This window comes from Electrophorus electricus, chromosome 10 (genome assembly GCF_041902795.1).
Source record: "Electrophorus electricus isolate QZ-2024a chromosome 10, ASM4190279v1, whole genome shotgun sequence".
NCBI lineage: Eukaryota > Metazoa > Chordata > Actinopteri > Gymnotiformes > Gymnotidae > Electrophorus > Electrophorus electricus.
In genome coordinates this window covers 19463953-19485978 of record NC_137506.1, presented here as the reverse complement: position 1 = coordinate 19485978, position 22026 = coordinate 19463953, and the positions used below count along the sequence as shown (strand labels likewise).

Here is a 22026-nt window from a genome sequence, read left to right as displayed (position 1 = left end):
AAGTTTTTCTTTAACCTGACTGCAATGTTTGTAACATGCCATTTCCACTGGAACTCCTTCATTTTTGGTATTATATAACTTTGAAGCTGATTAATTAATTGAATCTGAAATTAATTGAATAAACCTTGTCTGACATGTAACAAATGCATTATGCTCAAAACGGCTTTTGGTAAGGGTTAACCACAGGGGTTGATAAAACAAGTTTGGCTTCACTATCTCTCGTCCACTGTCCGCTGCAATTCACGTAAGGTACAACCAAGGCTAGCCCTTCTAAGGGGATTACAAAAGGCAAGGATGCGATGGCAGAGGGGACTAGGTATTGCATAGGTAAGGAAGATCAGTGCTTCAGTAATCAACCCAGGATCAGCACAAATTATTCTTTCATCAAATTATGCATGAGATGGGCTCACTCATTATGACACAGCCGCTGCACCCATCTTCAAGAAAAGCCAAGCTCTCGACCAGTAGCCATGTCCAAAGATGAGCTGGAGGCCCTGCTGAAGTGCATGGAAGTGACTGTCCAGGATGGAGCACCTGAAGGCACACTGCAGGTGGCAAAGCGAAGAGTTTGTTGTGGAACTCCAGCAGGATAACCAGGAGCTGACTGAGAAGTACAGCCAGCTGGTCCTTGAACTGAAGGAGATCAAGGTGGTCGCTAAGAAGAGGCAAGCACAAAAGTTTAGCCAATATCTATGAAACAACAGTGTTCAGAGAAGGTGTACGATAGAAGAGATCCCATGGATGTCAGCCAAACTCATTGAAGATCTCTTAAGAAAACAAGCATCCTGCCTTTCTACTGGCCAGTAATGATATAATAGCATAGAGTACTCATCACCAAGATAAAAACTACTTTGTATGGGAATCTAATACCGTTTTCTCTTCATTTGACCAGTAAGAATTTTAGCGGCACTGAAATTAATACCTCGCAGGGACATCTCAGTTTAGTTAATGACGGGACCCTCAAAACCCTGTTTGTAGGACACAACTATTGTAGCACAGCTATTGTTACAGCTAAAGCTTAGAAATGCACATTTTATATTTACCACTTGAGTGTTTTTTATTAGCTTTGGAGTTTCAATCTTGAACGCAGCTGTAGTGAGCCACTTTTGGAAACGCGGAGGTTGTTCTTGTTTCTTATTGTGGCTTCAGGGGGTTACCATGAAAAAAAAGCTTGTAATATATGTCGTTTGTATGCTCTGTATATCATGTTACTGCATAGCGGATTTAAAATAAAGTAGAACTGAAAGTATGATTTATTTTTTTTTTGACAAACTCAGCTAAATCTGTTTGGGAAAAGCGCTGACCATATCGTTCACACCAAAAGATTTCTCACTTACCTCACATAAGACAGGGAACCTCTACTTGTCATTAACAGCTGTCTTTACTGGACAATCGCTATTTAAGGTTACCGCACTGCACCGTCATTTCTTGGAGCGCTGCAGTATAATTTCTAGGCAGGCTGCGGTTTACTGAGTGACGCAGTGGGTACGTTCCCGTAGGGGAGCGGAGGAGAAATCCACGCTGACATCCTCGTCTCCAGCCAAAAGTAGCTCCGCACGCCAGCTCACATTCTCTGCATGGCTCGCAGCTAGCGAAGTCGTCAGGTATACTTGAAAGGACTTTCCATCTCATAACTCGTAACTGGTAAGTTTTACTATAGACTCATCGTAAACTTTTGAAGTGTATTCTTTCATCGTAGTCTGCCACGAGAAGCCTAACCCAGCCTATCTCTTAAATTAGAGAGAAACAAGTTCGCGAAGAAAATGTTGGTGTGTTGCATGGGTTGCGTCCCCGTTCGTCCGTTCTCGTGTAAGCGATGAGCCGTACATGAGGATCTTTGGTTTTCTTACGTTTTATCGCGGATCGCGCGCATTCTTTGTTTACAGTAATCGTGATGGTTTTATATAATCCGCGTAATGAAGCAGCTACAGCAGTATTGGTATAAGGCAGAAGAAGGTCCACAGGTAATCTACGATATACAAATTAATTTTGTGTCTGGTATCCAGTTTCACAACACTGGAGTTTGTTTTAGCGTGCATGTACGAACGCCCTAGATATGTCATTCACCCCACCCATACCTATGAAATGGTGCTCGCTTTGTTGACAGATTTACTTAAACCACTTTCTCAATCATCTTTTTATTTTGTTGTTATTTGCTGTGGTTATCTGTGGTAGGCTTCTTATGGGTGGTAGATGGGTGACTTATAACACACTAGGCTTTCAGGAATCTTAAGAAAACGAGTACAGCATGTTTAACAATACATCAGGTGAACATATGGTGGCACAAGCATACGTTGAACTCAGAATAGGCCTACGAGGTCAGAGCATTCAGAATCAACACATTTGAACCTTTTTCATTTCCATGCACCCTGGCACACGGTACTAAACTTTTACTCCAACATAAGTATAAGTGCTCTTCTAGACAAGAACTGTATCCAATGACAGGTGGCAGGTGGCAGCTTGCACATGCTGGCAGACAGTAATATGGGTCCTTCTCTAAAACATATCTTAGCAGCCTTCCTTGGGTGCATATGTGTTTTAGCATATTTGATCTTTTCTTAAGTGTCAGTTCAGCTAAATCACAAACTGTGCTATCTATTTCTATCATGTGTCCAGGCAGAACTGAGATGCTAGGTCTTGATTTGCTGGTTGCCTGCACTGAGACTCCAGTGATGGCTTTCCTACATTACAATACAGAGGGTGGCACTGATGCTGATAACGAGCCTCAAACGTGTGCAAACGAGCAGCTACATTAATTGGAACAATATATTGTCTGCTCCCTCCTGTATCTTTCGGCTCGAGTATGATCTTGACGTCCTGCCCAGTCACACGGGGCACAGGCCTGAACTGACTCCAGACATGATGATGGTGCACTCTCGAAGGTCACTTGCTTTGGGCTTCAGCAGTGGCAGCCTCCTCTTCCATTTCAGGCATCAGAAGCCCCCAGCTGTCTTGATAACAGCCACAAAAACAGCCAGCACTCTATCTGCTCTCACCTGGAGATCCTTAGCCTGCAAATGTCTCAGTTAAGCCATTAAACCTTTTGACGTGATGGGGAGCCTGTGATTTGGTCATCTGGTACAGAGTCCCCATTGAGACAGTTTGTTTTTCTTTCCCATGAAGGGTGAACGGGGTGTTAAGGGGGACTCAAATTGTGTGTAGTTGGCCCCAGGGATACTGTTTCTTCTTGGAATGCAGATTCTATGTTTGATGTGGTCCAGATCAAGAATCTGCTAATTCTCACTTATGTAAATTATTCTTTTATTGTAGGATACTGCGTGCATGACTAGTTAAACAACTGCGGTAAGCCCAGTTTCACCGGAATGTTCTGGTGAACATACATTTAATATCCACATATATTTAATATGCCATCTTTCACTGCATTCCTGAGTAGCACATTTTACATAAGAACTGTCTGTATTCTCTAGTGAACAATGAAGCTGCTTTTGGTTGTGGTCTCACTGCAGTTGGTCCTGGTCCCCGTGTTCATGGTGAGTGGAGGGACAGAGCTGAACAGAAGTGATAAACCAGAGTAAGAGTGTAAAGGTGTCATACCACAACACTAGAAACCAAAGTATTATAAAGTACTGCAAAGTATCAACGATCAATGCTACACTGGAGAGAAGAGGTGGACCAGTACTTTCACTCACCCAGCCTGTGCAGTGCTGAACTTTATAGGCTACAATGTGATTAGTCCTACTGGGAAGCTACGTAGTTAGTTTAAGAGTAAATTAAAACATTTTTTATTGATTGTTTTGTAGTCACACTAAGATTTGAATTCATTTAACCCTTTACGTATTCCAAAATGTCCTAGGATTAGGTGTGACACGACAATAATTCTGTTAGTGTTTTTGACAATTATGGTGGTTACATTAGGAAGCATTTGAGTTGGCTCTTATAGTCAGAGTCTTAAGTACATGAATGACATCGACAAGGTTTAGTATGGCAGTCAGTGTGGCCTTCCCCCAGTGTGGCCTTCACCCAGTGTCGCAGACTGTGTGGTGGTGTGGGTCGTGTCTAAGGACCCTCTCAGCTCTGGGGAATACCGTGTGCTGCAGAGGCCAACACTGCTTTCACTTTGCATTAAATATATATTTGTAAACATCAACATGTAAATCCACTGTAATCCTCTTATCAATAACAGTTGATATTGCTATATACATGTCTATTACAGTGTGTATGTATACTACATTGAAAACATGCAGTGAATGAATTATAGAATTATAGGCTTTGGGTTTTTTCCACATTTTCCACTCCTTTCCACTCACAAAGGCGTGTTCAGTGTAGGTCTATGAATTATCAAGTTACACAGTATCCTAATAGCCTAAAGTGTGAGTGTTGCATTCGCAGCTTCCCAGTGATGATCACTGGGAGGAATGGGGTCCGTATGGTGAGTGCAGCCGCACTTGTGGCACCGGGGTGACGGCCAGGACGAGGCGATGTGTGACTCAACGGTGAGTAGTCTTCGCTCAGACACCCATAGCATCATGTCTGCTGGAGTCTGTGCATCTGAGTCTGGGTGTGTCTGAGTTGCCTTGGGCACTGATTTGTTTAGGAGTTCAAATTCTTTTTAAACTACATGACAGCTTTGAAATTGCTACTGCCAAGAATACCTGATGTGCACAAAATCAGCAGGATTGACTTTTCTGCAATAAGTACACACGTTTCCCCAAAGGCAATATCCTCATAGACTTCTTTCATTCAGGTGGCCAGACCAGATTCTCTCCTGGAGATCCTTTTCAAGCATTTTAACTGGGGAAAAAAAAACCTGAAGTCATCAGATCCCCTGTTTACCCAGGAGGTCTGTGTTAGCTTTATAAACAGGCAACTACACATAACCTCCTGTACTTCAGGTCTTTCATTGGTAATTGCCAGTACATTCTAAAATCACTATTGAAAAGTGTCTGTTGAACTTGGAAGCTGGCTTTTAAGATAAAAGCAGGCGTTTCCCAGACAAGCCCTAATTTGAAAGCCTGAGTGCCCTTTACTGTTCACTCTCATCCTTTCAGACAAAGAAGCTGTCGCACGTCCTTAAAGCTTTTGCAAATTTTCATAGACAGTGTATAAACCTCTGAGACTTTCGAATGTTATTCAGCTGAGAATTACCACCAACAAAAGCGTTTGGATGAAGACCAAGCTTAGCTGGCCAATCAGAGGTCCAGCCTTTGAAGTCTGGTCCTTGGCAGTAGCTGGATCTTTGTTGCTTTCTTCATTCACTGTAGATCAGTGTGGTGAACAGTATGAGTAAGGGAACCATCGTATGTCCTTTATCTGTGCCTTGCTGAAACTGGTGTCTCAAGCTGGCTCATGAGAATCCTCCCCAGTGTAGCGTTGAGTTCATAAATCTGCCCTAGTTGGAATCTGGTCTGCATGTTCTCTCTTGCACCTGATGATAGGAGCTGTACTTCCAAAGAGGAGCTGTGGACTCTGAAAACATTAAGCCACAAAACTGAGTAATGAGGAAATGTGAAGTATAACCATAAGAAACAATTGTTATACTGTCAATGCAAATATATTTTGCACCAGTCAGCATCTGGTCTGTTCATCTGACTAAATGATATTTGTAAGGATTTAGTGCTGCTGGATTTCACATACTCTAGGACGAGTATGTTCCCATATTACATGCCAGACAAACTGAAGCATTATGTAGTGTGAATGTTTGAATGTCATAGATTGCTGAAAGCAGACATTTCAAAACCTAAGAAAGAAAGTCAGGTCTTTGGCATATAACGTTGCCTAAGAACGCATAGTTGACACTTGTCCATGCTCACACACACACATGCATGCACGTACACACACAGCCATATCTAAAAATATTTGCATTTGACTTGCAACTCCAAAGTTGTAATTAATGTAATTACTTTAGTTCAGCTTGTTATTGTAAGCCTAAATGGATAAAGTTAGCTCACATTTCCTGACCTGACAAGTTTGTATGTTGGAATTTGTTATGACTGCTTCACTTTGGCATATAAACATTAAACTTGATATTCACAGCTGTAGGGAGAGGCACTAACACACCCAGGAAGAGTACACATACTTTTGCCAAATGGCAATCTGTATGTGTGTGTGTGTTTATGTGTCTGTTTGTGGCTGTGTGTCTCTTTATGTGTATGCATGCACTGTTGTAGCTGTACCAGCATGCTCTGCTGATTAATATACAGTCATTTGATACCAAAGGCAAACTTAGCATTTTGACATGTGGAGCTATTCTACTGAATGCTCACGCTTGTCCATCACTCAGTGTTGTAATACTTTTCTTTATTCTACAACTCTATTGCTCATAGAACTGATGGAGGCCAAAACTGTGTGGGACCTAGTAAGTCCTATCGCTCCTGTAACATTCAGGTACATACCCCATGAACTATACAACCCATCTGACATGGAACATGCAAGAAATATGAACAAAAAATGAAAATACATGTCTTTGCTTGCTGTAGGTAGCCTCTGATTCATTAGTGAGAGTTCAGCTGACTTTTTAGAACAATCTCTCTCTCTCTCTCTCTCTCTCTCTCTCTCTCTCTCTCTCTCTCTCTCTCTCTGAAAATTCACCCTGTAAATGTATTAGTATCCTGTCAGATGTTTTCTGCCTGTGTGTTATATTCCCTCCTAGGACTGTCCAGAGGGATCCAGGGATTTCAGAGAGGAGCAGTGCTCCCAGTTTGATGGCACTGACTTCCATGGAAAACGCTACAAATGGCTACCTTACTATGGAGGTGTGTATGCAGAGGACCTGACTCCCAGAGGGCAAATCTTACTTCAGCACACAAGTTCATGGATGAGTTCCCTGTAGTTTTGCTGTAAACTTGCTATGGACACTGGAACCCTGTAACTGAGAGACACTCATTAGTGCAAGTCTTCTGTTTGCCTTTTTCAAAAATAATCTGTGACATCTCCATAAGGAGCACACAATGGCCTTCCCTAATTTACTGCTTGCTGTTTTGTTTTGGAATGTTTGCCTAAATGTAAATTACATTCATTTACATTTGCACGGCAGAGAACCCATGCGAGCTGAACTGTATCCCCAGAGCAGAGAACTTCTACTTCCGCCATCGCTCCTCTGTAGTGGATGGCACGCCCTGCCACCCAGGCAGAAAGGACATCTGTGTGGAAGGAGTGTGCAGGGTGAGCTTAAATAATACAGCCCACACCTCTGCTGTGGTTCCCTAGGTTATGCAGCCACTGGTCTGCATATAGAATTGAATGCACCCCACACTGGTTAGGGTGGTGGACCAAACCATTGTAGCTACATGCCACTTGAAGACTATGTGCCGGCTGAAGACTGATTAAATTTTGGCTGTTTTGGGTGCTTAAATGGTCCAGTACATTATTATAGTTGTGTCAAGACACATAATTTGAGCATGCGGGTTTGTTCTCTCAGCTGAAAGTCATAGAACTATTGTTGGTCATATTATGGTCTGTAAGTCCTGACATAATATCTCGCTAAATTGACTTGCCACAAAAATCTGGGTCTATTTGTTTTTAGTTTCCTTTTCATATTTAATCTTTTTTTATGTTTTAATACTACAATTTTATTCATATTATACTAAATTATGTGTGCAAAAGACTTTCCATTGCCATAAAGAGACAAGCACTTCCCCCTTCCTTTAGCCTGTCTCTGAAGGGTTTATAACGTGGTTCCAAAAATTAGTCTCACTCTTCCCCCCTAAACACCTCACGCCTGCCCACATCCTGCTGCCAGCGTCTCGGCTGTGACAACATGCTGGAGTCACAGCAGGAGGAGGACGCATGTCTGCAGTGTGCTGGAGACGGCCAGTCCTGCCACCGCATCGCTAACACCTTCTCCATGCTTAACCTGCCCAAAGGTAACACTAAGGCCAACCGGGCCTGCTGCTCAGAATGAGAGATCTGGGACTTGGCAAACTGCACAAAACTGGCCTTTTTCTGTGTTTTAGGTTATAATCAAATGTTCATTATCCCTGTTGGTGCTACCAGCATCCGTATCAGTGAAACTGTAGCTACTCGTAACTACTTGGGTGAGTTTATGTGAGAATGAGTTTGTGTGTAAATTGAGGCACTCAATCACTCAACTGCATTATTATTAGTAGTAATAGTAGTAATAATAGGTGTGGTTTTAGTAATGTTTTGTCAATGTGAATCCTAACAGCTATTAAGAACCTGCGTGGTGAGTACTATCTTAATGGGCACTGGGTGATTGAATTCTCCCGTGCCACCCCCATCGCTGGCACAATGCTGTACTACCAGAGAGGAGCAGAGGGGGAAATGGCCCCCGAAAGCATCGTGGGTCGTGGCCCCACCACTGAGCCCCTGGTGATTGAGGTGAGAGCCGAGCTGTGAGGCTTCAGGCCTACAGAACCACAGCCAAGGCACTAGTGGCTCCCATGCTGCCACCTTGAAGTGCTTTTCATAAGATGAAATGGGTGCGCTAAAGCTAGGCAAACTCTAAACTCTTCTGTGTGACAGAGAAACGAGACACAGGTGGTTCAATTAAAGGCGGGAATGATTAGTGACATGATGAGTGGAGGGCAGTGACAAAAACAAAGAGCAGATGATGAGCAACGTGAAGCACGTGGCGATCAGCACCATGTAGAGGGTGACGCTGACAAAGTGGAACCATCACGATGATCATGAATTTATATCTGTTGGCTACTATAAAATGGATGATTATTGTGCGTTTGATAAAGCAGTAAAATATTTTTCATATATGCTCCTTTTCAAGTTCAAGTTCAAGTTTGGTTTATTTGTCACATACATAGTCATACACAGTATAACTCGCAGTGAAATGGTTGAGAGTGCTCTGTCTAAACTGAGGAAAGAAAACACTTATGACATACACTTTTCATACACTTAATAATGTTTTATATGGTGTATTTGATGCATACAGATCTTATAGGAACCATAGTATTTATAGGAACCATTTTATATGAAAGTCATATATTGTGTGTGTGTGTGTGTGTGTGTATATATATATATATATTTTTTTTTTCTTTTTTATTTATTTATTTATTTATTTTTAATATGAAATACCCTGTATATTAAGGATTTATTGTAATGTGTAGTAGGAAATCTTATATAGCATTAGCTGTATTGCATTTGCATGCTGAGTTTTTGTGTGTGGGATTGTTTGATTTTTCTGTCTTTGAGATCTGGCTTCCACCTGACACTTTTTAATTGTCTCCTCACAGCTGATCACTCAGGAGCCCAACCAGGGAGTGGAGTACGAGTACTACCTACCTAACGGGCGCTCCCGAGAGGGCTACTACTGGAGCTATGGCTCGTGGTCGGCCTGCAGCAGGGAGTGCGGGTCCGGTCAGTGTTCCGCTCTCCGGAGGGAAAGGGAGCATTCTGTCACTTCTCACTCTGCACACCTGAGCCTCTCTCTGCGGTCTCACTCTGCACACCTGAGCCTCTCTCTGCGGTCTCACTCCGCACACCTGAGCCTCTCTCTGCGGTCTCACTCCGCACACCTGAGCCTCTCTCTGCGGTCTCACTCCGCACACCTGAGCCTCTCTCTGCGGTCTCACTCCGCACACCTGAGCCTCTCTCTGCGGTCTCACTCCGCACACCTGAGCCTCTCTCTGCGGTCTCACTCCGCACACCTGAGCCTCTCTCTGTGGTCTCACTCCGCACACCTGAGCCACTCTCTGCAGTCTCACTCTGCACACCTGAGCCTCTCCCCGCTGTCTTGTCTTGATATCCTGCACAGCTGTTATGAATCACATTTTCTTACCCTTCCAACTCATTAACCCTGGGCGTGTAATTTTGCATTGAAATGCTTTTAAATGTCCTCGTGTTTTATCATTTATTTTTTCAGGTTACCAGTCCCGCCTGGTCTTCTGCACCATCGATAATGAAGCCTATCCTGACTATTTGTGTGCATCCCTGCCTCGCCCTGTAAATAACCGCACATGCAATGAGCAGCAGTGCCCCCTAACCCACAGGTACGAGACGTCAAACGTCTCACAGGCTTTGTGACACTACGATTTACAGGTGGAGGTGACAATGGTCAATCCTTCATATCTTTGGTAATGACCATCTTAATTCCCTCCTACCTTTGTGACTGGTGTAACCATTCTACCTCTGATGTGAGCCTGTTCACTGTTGCGCTGCAATTTATCTGGGCTGTGTGATTAATGGGCAGCCACTGTGCCTGAAACCTCTTGGTGTATTGCTCCTGTTCTGTAAGGATGGCATATGTGTACCAGCCGCAAGCCTGGAGACCCAGGGAACCAGCGCGAGTCTATATACAGGTGTACAGGTAACCCAGCCAGAGGCACCAGATGATCTGCTCAAACACTAACTGATGTCCACAGTCTAGAGCTTAGATGCCCAAAGAATGTAGCAGCTTTTATGGGCTACTTTTAAGGCAACTGGGGTTCAACCAAAGATCATAGAAAAGTTCTGATAGTTGGGGATTAATCCCAGTACCCTTCATATACATCCTCAAAGCTGTGCACTAAATCAGTTTCTTAGACATATATGATTTCCTAGAACTCTCCTGACATAAGACCTTTATACAACAGCTTGCCCACAGGATTTAGTTACACCAGTGATGTGTTTGAGCTGAGTCTGTATGCGTAGGGGTCTGTTCTTCTGCATGTGGAGATGAACCAAGGTCTGAGGCAACTGTCCACCTCAGAGCTTTGCTCCTGTTGAAAACTTCCCTGAGCCTGGCAGCTCTATGCTGCTGGTTCCACTCAGTGGACACATTTCTAAATCCCCCTTGTTATGAGTCATGCCTGCGCACTGTGTGTGACCCATGAACTCAATCTCTGGGGCTCTGAGCTGGGCTGCTGTCCGTGTGCTGTAGTAAAGCTGCCTGGGTTAATATCAGTGTCAGTGGGGCTACCTTTTCCTCTGGATGCTGTAGATATACTTTAGATATATATATATATATATATATATATATATATATATATATATATATATATATATATATATATATATATATATATATATATTTTTTTTTTTTTTTTTTTTTTTTTTTTTTTACTACAAGAGTGGCATCATTGGTGATTTTACTCAAAAAGCTAAAACTATGTTTCTGAATGTTTCTACATCTCTTGCTTAGAGGGATATTATTTCAACCCTTGGAATTATTTTAATTTTTTCTCTCTTCCTAAGGGCTTTTCAGAAGGCTGACAGGGAAAGTGTTGTTTGCAAATTCTTTGAGCATGAATCGAGTTGTTTTCAGTTTTCTTCTAGATTGAATTTGCTTTCTATAAAATTGTATACCATAAGTGTCCTTTGTGGTGTGTGAATTAACTGCCTACAGTAAGAACATGACAAACCTCTGTTGTATGTGGTGCTGCTTCGGGGTGTATCTGTGCTATCTGGTGGTTCTGCATGTTTTGCCAGAGCTTGGTGTTTAGGTCCCATTACCCTCCTGCAACTCAGCATGTAACTGCTGCCCCGGGCTGTGTGTGTGTGCGTATGTGTATGTGTTGCACGTGTGTGTATGTGTGCTTGTATGTATGTGTGTGTGTGTGTGTGTGTGTGTGTGTGTGTGTGTGTGTGTGTGTGCGTGTGTGTGTGTGTTCGCATGCGCGAGGCAGCTGGAAGATTGGTGAGTGGAACCAGTGTTCAGTGACGTGCGGCGGGGGTTCTCAGGGCCGGCGGGTGGAGTGTGTGGCCCACGATGCGTCTGGCTCACGGGTGGTGGAGGACTCTCTGTGTGAGGCCTACACCTCACGGCCCCTCAGCCAGCAGAAGTGCAGCATGCAGCGGTGTGCTCAGTACAGCGTGTCCGCTTGGTCCCAGGTAAAGACCAGCCCTGCACAGCCCAACAACCTCTGCCTCGTCCAGAACATCCCGGGGTCTGAGACACCTTTCCTTGCTCTATTTCTCTGTTGGTTCAGCAAAAGGTGATTTTAGCCTAAAAGGCGTAGTTTAAAATGTGAGCAGCTGACCTATTTCCTGTGTGTGATTCATCCCTGCAAGTGATAATGTCTCTGTTTGGAGTTTCTGGTGCTGGCAGTGCTGAGACTTCCTGGCTTGTTTATCAGCAGGGTCAGCTGGTGATTTCCTTTCATTCAGGGTGTTAAAAATAAAAGCTCAGTCAACAGCTAAGTCTGCCAGGCACTAGAAGAAACATCAGCACTAGTATAAAATAAAATACATTTCAGTATTATTATTAATACAATACAAAACTTAAAAACAAAAATCTAAACATACTGAAAGCATTCAAGTAACATTCTGAACCCCTAAACCGTGTACACTGTTCTATGTAATTGTCCATACTTGTATATGCTACGTGTGGGCTTGTGAACCGTGGGCACTGTTTGTTTATGTCTGTCTGTGTGTGTGTGTTTGTGTGTAGTGCTCTGCGACATGCGGCTCCGGTCAGCAGACGAGGGACGTGTTGTGTGTTGGTTCAGGAGGTGCCCATCTCGAGGACTACATGTGTGGGACTCTCCACACACCTCGCAGGACACAGCCCTGTGAGATGCCTGTCTGCAGAACTGCTGTGGCATGGCACATTGGTGACTGGGGCTTGGTGAGATTAATATGCTACTCCCTGGTTTCATACCTACACTCTACACTTAACAGCTCATAAATTTCATCAATCTCCCTCTATCGCTCCCTTTTTCGCTTTGTCTTTCTCTCTTTCTCTGTTTTTCTCTCTCTTATCCCCTCTCCCCTCTCTATTTCCCTCCCTCTCTCTCATTCTCTCTCTCCCTCTCCTATCCACCCATACCCCCAGTGCTCTAAGAGTTGTAGCTCAGGGCTTCGGGAGCGGCAGGTGATCTGTTCAGACACACAGAGGAACCTTTATGGGGCAGAGCACTGTAACACGCAAATCAAACCCTCAACTGTGGAGAGCTGCAACACCCAGCCCTGCTACCGCCCCCAGGGTACACGCCTGTCCTAGCGCATGCGCACGCACACACACACACACACACACACACACACACACACACACACACACACACACACACACACAGACACACACACACACACACACGACTCACTCAAATCAGTCATAGAGTAATGGATTAAAACTTCTGAAAGTACTTGCATTTAAACTGTGTTGGAAGTTGTTAAGAACTCTCATTACCAGCGCAAACATACTCTTGCTTTTATAGATGTGGAATTATTCCATAGTCCACAAGAGTGCATTACTGATTATCTGTGCAATAAATATGCCTGCCTGAAAACAGCTTCAGGGCCTCGCTACAAATTCGCAATGTGTCTCAGACATTTTATATGCATTTCAAGTCACTGTGTTTTATTCGTGTTGAACAGAGGTGCCGAGCATGCAGGACCCCAGGGGCTATGACAACACGCTGCACGGTTTTCACCGCTACACCCCTGACGACCACGGCCCAGGTGTCCCTTTTCCCATGCCGCCCTTTCCTGCATCCTGCCTGCCTCACTCGCTCCACCACCAGCTCTCCACCAGCCTGTGGCCTGGCCGCTCTCTTCTGTCTCCCTGCCCCGGTGTTGTGTCCTCTGCACCCCCCTGCGCGCTTCCTGGCAGCATGCCCTTTGTCTATCTACCCCTGCCCTGATTATATGGACATGAATGGCGTGCTGTTGAGGAGGGTGTGTGTCAGGGGAGGTTCAGGGATTCCTGTGTGATAAAAGTGTCTAGAACAATTTTAGGGAGTCTGTGCTGGTGTTTACTGGGCTGCCTCTGAGGGTGTGTGTGTGTGTGTGTGTGTGTGTGCGTGTTTGTTTCAAAAGTCCTTGGGATGCCTTAAGATGTGGGCTGTTCTCCTTAAGTGAAACCATTGTGAATGATTTTTAGTTTACTGTCTTTGTACTTGGTCCTTTCATCTTATTATTATTATGTCAGTTGTATCTCTTTCTCTTTCTTTGACTTGCTTGTGCAGTGACTATTTGTTCTCTTCAAACAGAAAGCCATCATTCAGAGAAAATTCACTAATATTTCCTTTCTCTCTCTCTCTGTCTGACTGTCTCTCTCTCTCTCTCTCTCTCTCTCTCTCTCTCTCTCTCTCTCTGTCTCTCTCTCTCTCTCTCTCTCTCTCGCCCTCTCTGTCAGTACACCAGCCAGATACAGTAGGCATTCCTCCCACCAGCACAAACCTGGCACCTCACTGCAGTCAGACTCCATATGGCTGTTGTCCTGATGGCAGGACACCAGCCAGTGATTTCTGGGGTCAGGGCTGCACCACGAGACCATCCTGTACCCACACCAGGTGCTTCTCTGGGAGAAATGAATCCTGCATGTCATCACACTCAGGAGCACTATGCACTCGCACATAATCACACACACAGACACACACATACAGACAGACAGACACACACACACACACACACACACTTGCTGAGACCCAGACTTATTCACTCACATTTCGGTCCCTATCTCTCAGGTATGGCTGTTGTCGAGATGGAGTGAGTCAAGCTCTCGGTCCCAATAAGGAAGGCTGTCCAGAATATGTCCCTCCTACCCCTGCTGTGCGTATCTGTCATTCACCATGTTATAAACCTGGGCAACCTTACTGGGACAACACCATCATTCGTTATTTTCTGCCTGTGTCTCTGTTCCTCTCTCCCTGCTCTCAGCCCTCACATGTAGATTGCCACATGTCCACGTACGGGTGCTGTTATGACGGGGTGAGTGCAGCGTCTGGAGCCTATGGAGAGGGTTGCCCTGACTCCCCCACCAGCGGTGAGTTACGACCATAGCAAGATGAAGGTCAAACAGGTCAGCAAATTACAACCATTTAAATAATCACCCATTTAAAACCTCAAAGGTTATAAGGGCAAGAGTCGAGTAAGATAAGGCCCAGCTGGGAGTCCCTGCATCTGCTGGGAACAGATGTGACATTTAGAGTTCACCGAGGCTCAGCAGCTCAAGCAGAGAGAAGTGAAGTGTGTCGGGTTTGTTGTGAAGTGTGTTTGGCATTTTCACAGCACGGCTTGCACCCTGTGAGCTACCGCATACATCCGGCCCGTGTGACCGGTGGACCGCCCGCTACTACTACGACCCTGCCTCGTCACGCTGCGTGCACTTCTGGTATGGCGGCTGCCACGGAAACAGCAACAACTTTGCTACACTTGACAAGTGCCAGCACACATGTCAGAGTGGAGAGACACTCTCTGTAGAGCATGGCGGTGGCACCCAGAGCCACGCCGCCAAGCACGCACACCGCGGCCGCGTACAGCTGCACGCTCGTCGGCCCGCCCCCAGAGCCGTGCAGATCAGCAGCACTGCCGCCAGGTAAGATCTCCGCCCAAGACTCCACCCTCCCAGTTCAGCCCTCGCCCTCTGCCCCCACCCACTGTGCCTGTCTTAGGAGCCTGAGCCTACCCTGAGAGCGGCGAATGTTTCCTACAGCGCTTTACACACACACATGCGCACGCACACACACTCAGGCCCAGGACCAGCTCACTCACTCATACGTTCTCATGTATTGAAACAGTTCTCATTGTGTTTGCAGAATCTCTGTTCGTTAAATGTATTTCTCTGAATTGAACTACTAATATAGTCAGCATAGCTCATTAGCATAACATTGCTTAGACTAAGGGCAAAGTATGCACATCAATACATGCACACTGCTTACACACACACAGATACCCCCTCTTCCTACATCTATGTCTATAGTACCAGGTTATACAAACAAATATAATGCACTATTATATTTGGTAACTTCTTGCTTAAGTTCATACTTGCCCTAAGTTTATGGTTGCTTTAGTTTATACTTGCCTTAATGCGTGACATTTAATTCCCCTAAACAGCTTATAAATTCTTTCCCTCTGGCTGTGCGTACATACATACACACACAGACACACACACACACTCCCACACTTTGCTCAGGAGAAGCTGACTCTCCTGCACTGTGGCCTGATCGGACATTACTTCGCTTTTGGGACTGGTACATTCCTGCCACCATTGGTTCTCTTTAGGCTTGTGTTTAGTGTGTTAGCCTGGTAGTCTCCACCTTTCACTTGAATCCACAACTACACCTCTCTCTCTCAGTACCATGTGTGGCCCCTGTCATTCAGTGGGATGAATAAAGACAGGTGTCTCAGTAGAGCTGCTTCTGTCTGTGTGTCTCTTGTTGACCCTCAGGGGTGGGACAATATGCGTACACACACTTAAAGAGACAAAATAGTGTTGTGGAACAAAACTTGAACTGCGGTAGCCATGACAGGATCACGACAACTCCAACTCATTGTCCCACCCTTAATTCTAACTCCAAGTTAAATTCAACATGTTGTCTTCTGCCTATGTGTCTCACAACATTCATCTGTTTCTTTTTAATCTTTGTCAGTGTATAAGTGTATCTCATTGTATGTCATGTATTCTCATGTTTGTCATGTATTCTCATGCCCATATCTTTAATCATACCTTTAGTCAAAGAGTGCTAGAATGTGTTGGTTTAGAGCATATATATCAAGACAAAATTGCTACTGCAGCTGTAAACTAACTGTGCTGTAATCATGTGGCCGGTATGGCTTCAAAAATAAACACCACTCAGAGCGGAAAACAAATCTTCAGTCATTTTGCAGTATCACTTCTGTTCCACAAGACAGTCCTGGGCACCTATCCTCTGTTCCTCCTGTTCATGCCGGTGTTTCTGAACTCAGCACAGGGATCTCAAAATGCTAATATGGCCCCAATGAGAACTGAATACTCTGTCTTCTCTGTGTAGTGTAAAGGACGTCTTCCCTTTACACTGAAGCAGAAGCAGCAAAGAGCATAGTGTTAGAGCTGTCTGCTGTTTCTCTGACTGCAGCCAGGTAAAGGCTAACCTTTATGCATACCTTGGTGACTGCTAGACACACTATGCTTTTGCCAATAGTAAAGCATAAAGTGATTTTCTTCCCCTCTTTTTGCTCTTTCCTTATGTGCATTTCTTTCTTTCTTTCTTTCTTTCTTTCTTTCTTTCTTTCTTTCTTCCTTTATGCATGGCATTCCTGTTCTCTCTCTCCTTCTCGTACTGTCTCGTTCCTGCCATGTTGGCATCCCCTGCCTCAGTTGGACTTCTGCGGGTGTGAGTATAGACAAGTCGGACCCCTCTACGGTGGAGGGGTTGGCTGGCCAGCTGGTGGTGTTGCCCTGCAGGGTCAGCCCACCTCCCTCCTCCACTGTGACAGTAGAGTGGAGAAGAGACGGAGTCCATCTGAACCCCTCCAGGTTGGTACATCAAATATTCAGTCACCTCTAGCCTTAGTCATACCAAAAACTCTGTATCTTACATTTCAGTTAGTCCTCACTCACGTAAGATACTGCGTTCCTTCAAACCATCAAGTGCAGTAATGATTTACAAGTTAAAACTTTCTAAATCGTTTTATGTTTAAACCTTTTAACAGTGCAAGTGAACATTTCATATCTATTTTGAAGTCCCTTTATCCCTTATGGACTCCCAGCAGTGCCTTCCTCTAACATGCAGGCACAGGCAGCAGTCTGACGGATCACTGCTGGTGGGGCCTGTCACAGTGCAGGACTCCGGCTGGCTGCTGTGTGTGGCCACGCATGAGCGTGCGAGAGATCATCGCTACATCTACCTGTCTGTCTCAGGTGACCTTCGCCTGCTGCTGCTTTGAGGTTTTTTGGGGGAGAGACCAATATTTGGAACCTATGGTTAGAGTTCTCAGCTTTCATGCCCCACCTCCTCTATGTCTCCTCCCTCCCTGCCTGCTCAGGGGAGCACAACCTGCCAAATTTGTGCCTGCCAAGTTCTTTACGCCTATCCACGATTTTAGATTTGCTCCACAAACTACAAGCAATATGAAGCTGAGGTTGTGGTTGCTGTTGTCACTGTGGGTCTGAAAGTGTTTTTTTTGTTTGTTTGTTTTGTTTTGTGGTTGTAGAGGTTGTTCAGGAGCCATCGTTACCTCAGGACAGAGCAGATCCCGCAGATGCCCTGCCTACAGTCCCTCATGCGCCCTTTCCCCGGTACTTCCCGTTAACCACACCTCCACCAGCATATGGACACACCTAATGGTGCATGGAACTAAGTGCTGTGGGTTCTGTCAGGTTCAGTATCGACAGGGCGGGCTCGGCACTGGTTCAAGCGCGTGCCGCTCAGACAGCCAGACTGTACTGCACCGTTCTGCCCTCCTCTGCAGCTGCCTCAGTCAGAATTCAGTGGACCAAAAACGGAGGCGTCCTTAACACTCCCAGGTGTGTGTGTGTGTGTGTGTGTGTGTGTGTGTATGTGTGTGTATGTGTGTGTATGTGTGTGTGTATGTGTGTGTATGTGTGTGTGTGTGTGTGTGTGTGTGTGTGTGTGTGTGTGTGTGTGTGTGTGTGTGTGTGTGTGTGTGTGTGTGTGTGTGTGTGTGTGTGTGTGTGTGTGTGCATTAATACTCTGTAAACCAAATTAAAAGGTGTTGTATCCAGCAGTTTCTTTGAGTTCGTTTGAGGTATGGACTGTAGTTGATTTCAGGGTGGCTAATATTGGACTATATTGTAACTCTGAACCTGATCTGTAAGAACATACCCAGTATGAATGCATGTATTTGAGGCTTAATGATATTACCAGTACTACATTTTATTATTTTGCCAAGAACTATTACAATGCCCTTAGATTCTACCAATGTACACCACCATGATGCATTTAACTAGTACAATACTACCACCACAGTTCAGATTCAGCCATTTTATAAATTATTAAGTTTTAATAGTCATATTGTATTAAGTACCTCAACATGTTATCATTCTGATTTTCCACACTACTAATTACAAGGTTATAAATGTGGGAGGAGCATCAAGATCAAAGCCATGTAGGAATGCTTCAGCAGAAATATTGCATCTCAGCTGTGGGCTTTTAATTCTAATAAGGCTTTTACTTTTGTAATAATGGATGGAGACAACTTGAAACTAGCTGGGAGAGATTTGTATAAAATTTTAGAGCTTCCTTGTTTGTGTAAGTGTAATTAATTTAAAGTGCAGCTGCCTGTATTTTCAGGCTGGTGTGTTTGCAATCGTAGGAATGCGAGTGTGTATGTTGTGTGCATCTGGTTCTGTGATCTGCCTGTTTTTATGCTTATACCTCCACTCTTTTGTTTGGTGCTGTGACTGGATAGACACTCCCAGGGCTCAGACGGAACACTGGCAATTAACAACCTAAAATCAGATGATTCTGGGCTCTACACATGCACTGTCTCTCGCGGAGAACAGCTGGAGCAGCTGCAAATCCAGCTCAAAGTTTTGGGTTTGATACACCCTCCTTCTAAATGCAGTAACTGTCAAAAGCATACAGGTCCTCCCACTGCACACTGTACAGTCTGAGTTGTATGGCTGTGTCTCTCCCCTCTGCCTCCAGGAGACCTGAGAATCATCACAGCCCCCAGCAGTGCACAGGTGTCACGGGGTGGCACAGCTCAGCTCACCTGCGTAGTTTTGGGGGAAAATGTCAAGGTCGTCTGGTCCAGGTCTGTGTGAACATTGGTCAAATTGAGCAAAAACCCAGCATTTTGTTTGTAACCTGCAACAGTTGCTTTATGAAGCCGAGGGGCATGTTGAACAGTCCGTGTGGCTTTACCGAACTGCTTCTGGGCAGGAATGGCCTCCCGGTACGGCCGGATGGGCTTCGGGTGCAGGTGTCAGCAGATGGCGCTCTCACCTTGCATAATGTGCAGCCTGCAGATGAGGGCTCCTATACCTGCAACGCCTACACGGGATCATCCTCAGTCAGTGCCACTGCTGAGGTCCAGGTGACCAAAGGTAGGGTGTTTCACATTTCATAACATAAAACCGTCAGTCCTCACTAAATACAGTTACTATAGGTTTGTACATAAAGGATGTATTTGTGTATGCACTGTATTTGAGGCAGTATGTCAGATAATCTAGAGTATTTAAAGCCACAATCAGAATGTTCAGAGCAATACAGAATTTTCAGATCAACGCCGAAATTCTTAATGGCATCCTTCCCCCCTCAATGTGTGAAATAATATTTAGGATCATTAATTATGTTTTAAAAGCTTTAGATGATAACTATAACAAATTAATAATTAGCTCACCGATTCCCACCCTGAATCATTTTGTCCTCTCTCCAGATTACAGCGGAGGCCTGGGGCTGTCGGCTGACTGTGTGGACGAGCCAGAGCTGGCCAACTGTGAGCTGATCGTCAGTGCCCGCCTGTGTGGCCACCGCTACTTCTTCAGTTTCTGCTGTGCCAGTTGCTTCAGCTATGCCATGGGCAAGCGCAGGCCTGGAAGCCGGCTCGGGTAGGGGAGAGAGGCCAGAGCCGTCAGCCTTGCCTGCCAGGGGGAGCTGGCGTTCCTTTTCCTGCATACAATTCCGGAACGCCCTGCTCACCGTGCGGCCCTGACGGGTCTGAGATCAGCTTCAGCCAACTGTTTCTACACTGTTCCCCAATATGAGGAGATGATCAAATCTGACCTCAGATGAGCAGCTAGGGGTGGAGCAAGTCTGCTCCAAAGTACAAAGGGCTGTCATGTACAGATTAAATGAATGTAAACGCAATTCAATATGCCAGCTCCTCCTATGGGAATCTAACTGCTTATTTTATTTATAGACATGTACTGTGCATTTATATGTTTGTATCATTATTGTTAATGAAGAAATATGAGTGTAAACCATGCTGTTAATGGTGAGACACCATATAAACAGGTATAATCTGAAATCTTCTCTCCACTGTTTCAGTGATGGTTCAATTATGTTATGAAATGGCTGGGTATTTGACAGCCAGGCAACTTTTATAAATTGTCAGTCATAGCCATTGTAGCTACAGCTGTCCTGGTTGAAAGGGGTTGTTTTAGTATTACATAGGACAGGGACAAACAATACATGAGTCGTGCTCTACCTGACCAGATGGCTCTGCAGGCACTTTGCTGTAGATGAAAACTCTCATAAAAATGATGACCTTTGCTACATCTGTCCATAGATGAAGGGATGGTTTGACAATCAAAATAAAATGTGTATATGCAGCTATGTTTTTTTAACGAAGGTTGATCTGTGTTTAGATTTTGTAGGTGACAAAAGTATTTTGCTCATTTTTGATATCATTGTGTTAAATTAAGAACTGCTTTCAGGGAATATAGTTTTAAAATTTCCAAATACTTTACAAATGTATTTTGATGATGTTTCAATGATGGATATATTATTTTGGAGACCTCGTGTTACATAATATATTTTCATTTTTCCCTTTATAACTTTATATTGTAAAAGAAAACAGAATATCTTCCAAAATAAATTTTGCTTATATCTTTACTGCCATCAAATTATCTTGGAATTCTGCATGCAGCCTGATGTGAAACATATAAACTATAATCTTGTGAAACTTTTGATAAAAGCTTCATTATGAGATATAAGAGATAATAAGAGATTATTGCCCTAAAACGTTGTCAATGATTGCTTGTAGAGACGAATAGCTGCAGTATTCATTAAACATTCCCTAATATAGATGCTTAACTCTTCCATAAAATGCATTTTTATTGGTTTCTGTAAATTAGACAGTTTACAGAAACCATTTTTTGGGTGGTTTTGACAGCTTTGACAGTTTGACTGGATTAAACGCACTGACTATATTTCAATGGCAATTTTCAGAATTTAACTAAATATTCTGGAGGAAAACGACCCGACTGAAAGTACATCTTATACCTACATGTCACCACTAGGGGGAGTTGTTCACATTGGAAATGAGCAAGAAACTTGCTGGGGAACGCTAAGTCAATGATTTACATCAGACAGAAATGTAGGACATAGTTGTAGAGCATTACAAAATTGTTTGATGTGACTAGTGAATTTCAATCCTTTATTAAATGGTTATGCTTTTTTAAATAACAAATGTATAATGTGCTACATATACATACTGCACTAACTAACAGAGGTCTTCAGTTTGCCAGTTAGGAGTGGTAAAGTTCTGGCTTGTAGCTATCACAATGCCACACCTCTATGATATTTAAGAATGAAGCCACTGCTACTACATGTAACTATATTATATGTTACTATATGGTACTTTATGTACGATACAAAATGATCAATTTTTACTTCATTCTCTGCATTTTGATACTACAATGTCCTACAACCATATATAAGTTAATATTGTCATCAATATCAGATGTCTCACAATTGCAAACTGTATTAACTGTATAATTTATTTGAG

The 22026-nt window shown here is 44.1% G+C and overlaps 1 protein-coding gene across 3 annotated transcripts; it reads left to right on the top strand.

The window, feature by feature from the left end:
- The first annotated feature begins 1509 nt into the window (after nucleotides 1-1509).
- paplna (papilin a, proteoglycan-like sulfated glycoprotein) lies at nucleotides 1510-21626 on the top strand. Of its 3 annotated transcripts, none has more exons than XM_081722201.1 (29): nucleotides 1510-1644; nucleotides 3271-3303; nucleotides 3429-3491; nucleotides 4351-4454; nucleotides 6285-6345; nucleotides 6611-6713; nucleotides 6995-7122; nucleotides 7700-7823; nucleotides 7914-7994; nucleotides 8126-8298; nucleotides 9165-9288; nucleotides 9794-9920; nucleotides 10166-10237; nucleotides 11535-11739; nucleotides 12299-12475; nucleotides 12683-12833; nucleotides 13225-13308; nucleotides 13985-14141; nucleotides 14316-14400; nucleotides 14509-14614; nucleotides 14860-15166; nucleotides 16928-17086; nucleotides 17343-17470; nucleotides 17764-17848; nucleotides 17936-18076; nucleotides 18982-19109; nucleotides 19221-19329; nucleotides 19458-19621; nucleotides 19954-21626. In XM_081722201.1, the coding sequence occupies exons 3-29, from the start codon at nucleotides 3435-3437 to the stop codon at nucleotides 20127-20129; spliced, it is 3516 nt and encodes a 1171-aa protein (XP_081578327.1). In that variant the 5' UTR covers nucleotides 1510-1644; nucleotides 3271-3303; nucleotides 3429-3434; the 3' UTR covers nucleotides 20130-21626. The 3 variants fall into 3 exon arrangements, with proteins under 3 accessions (XP_081578327.1, XP_035389016.1, XP_035389018.1); XM_035533123.2 differs by having other exon boundaries at nucleotides 1511-1644; nucleotides 17930-18076; nucleotides 19954-21624; XM_035533125.2 differs by lacking the exon at nucleotides 10166-10237 and having other exon boundaries at nucleotides 1512-1644; nucleotides 17930-18076; nucleotides 19954-21622.
- Nucleotides 21627-22026: the final 400 nt, after the last annotated feature.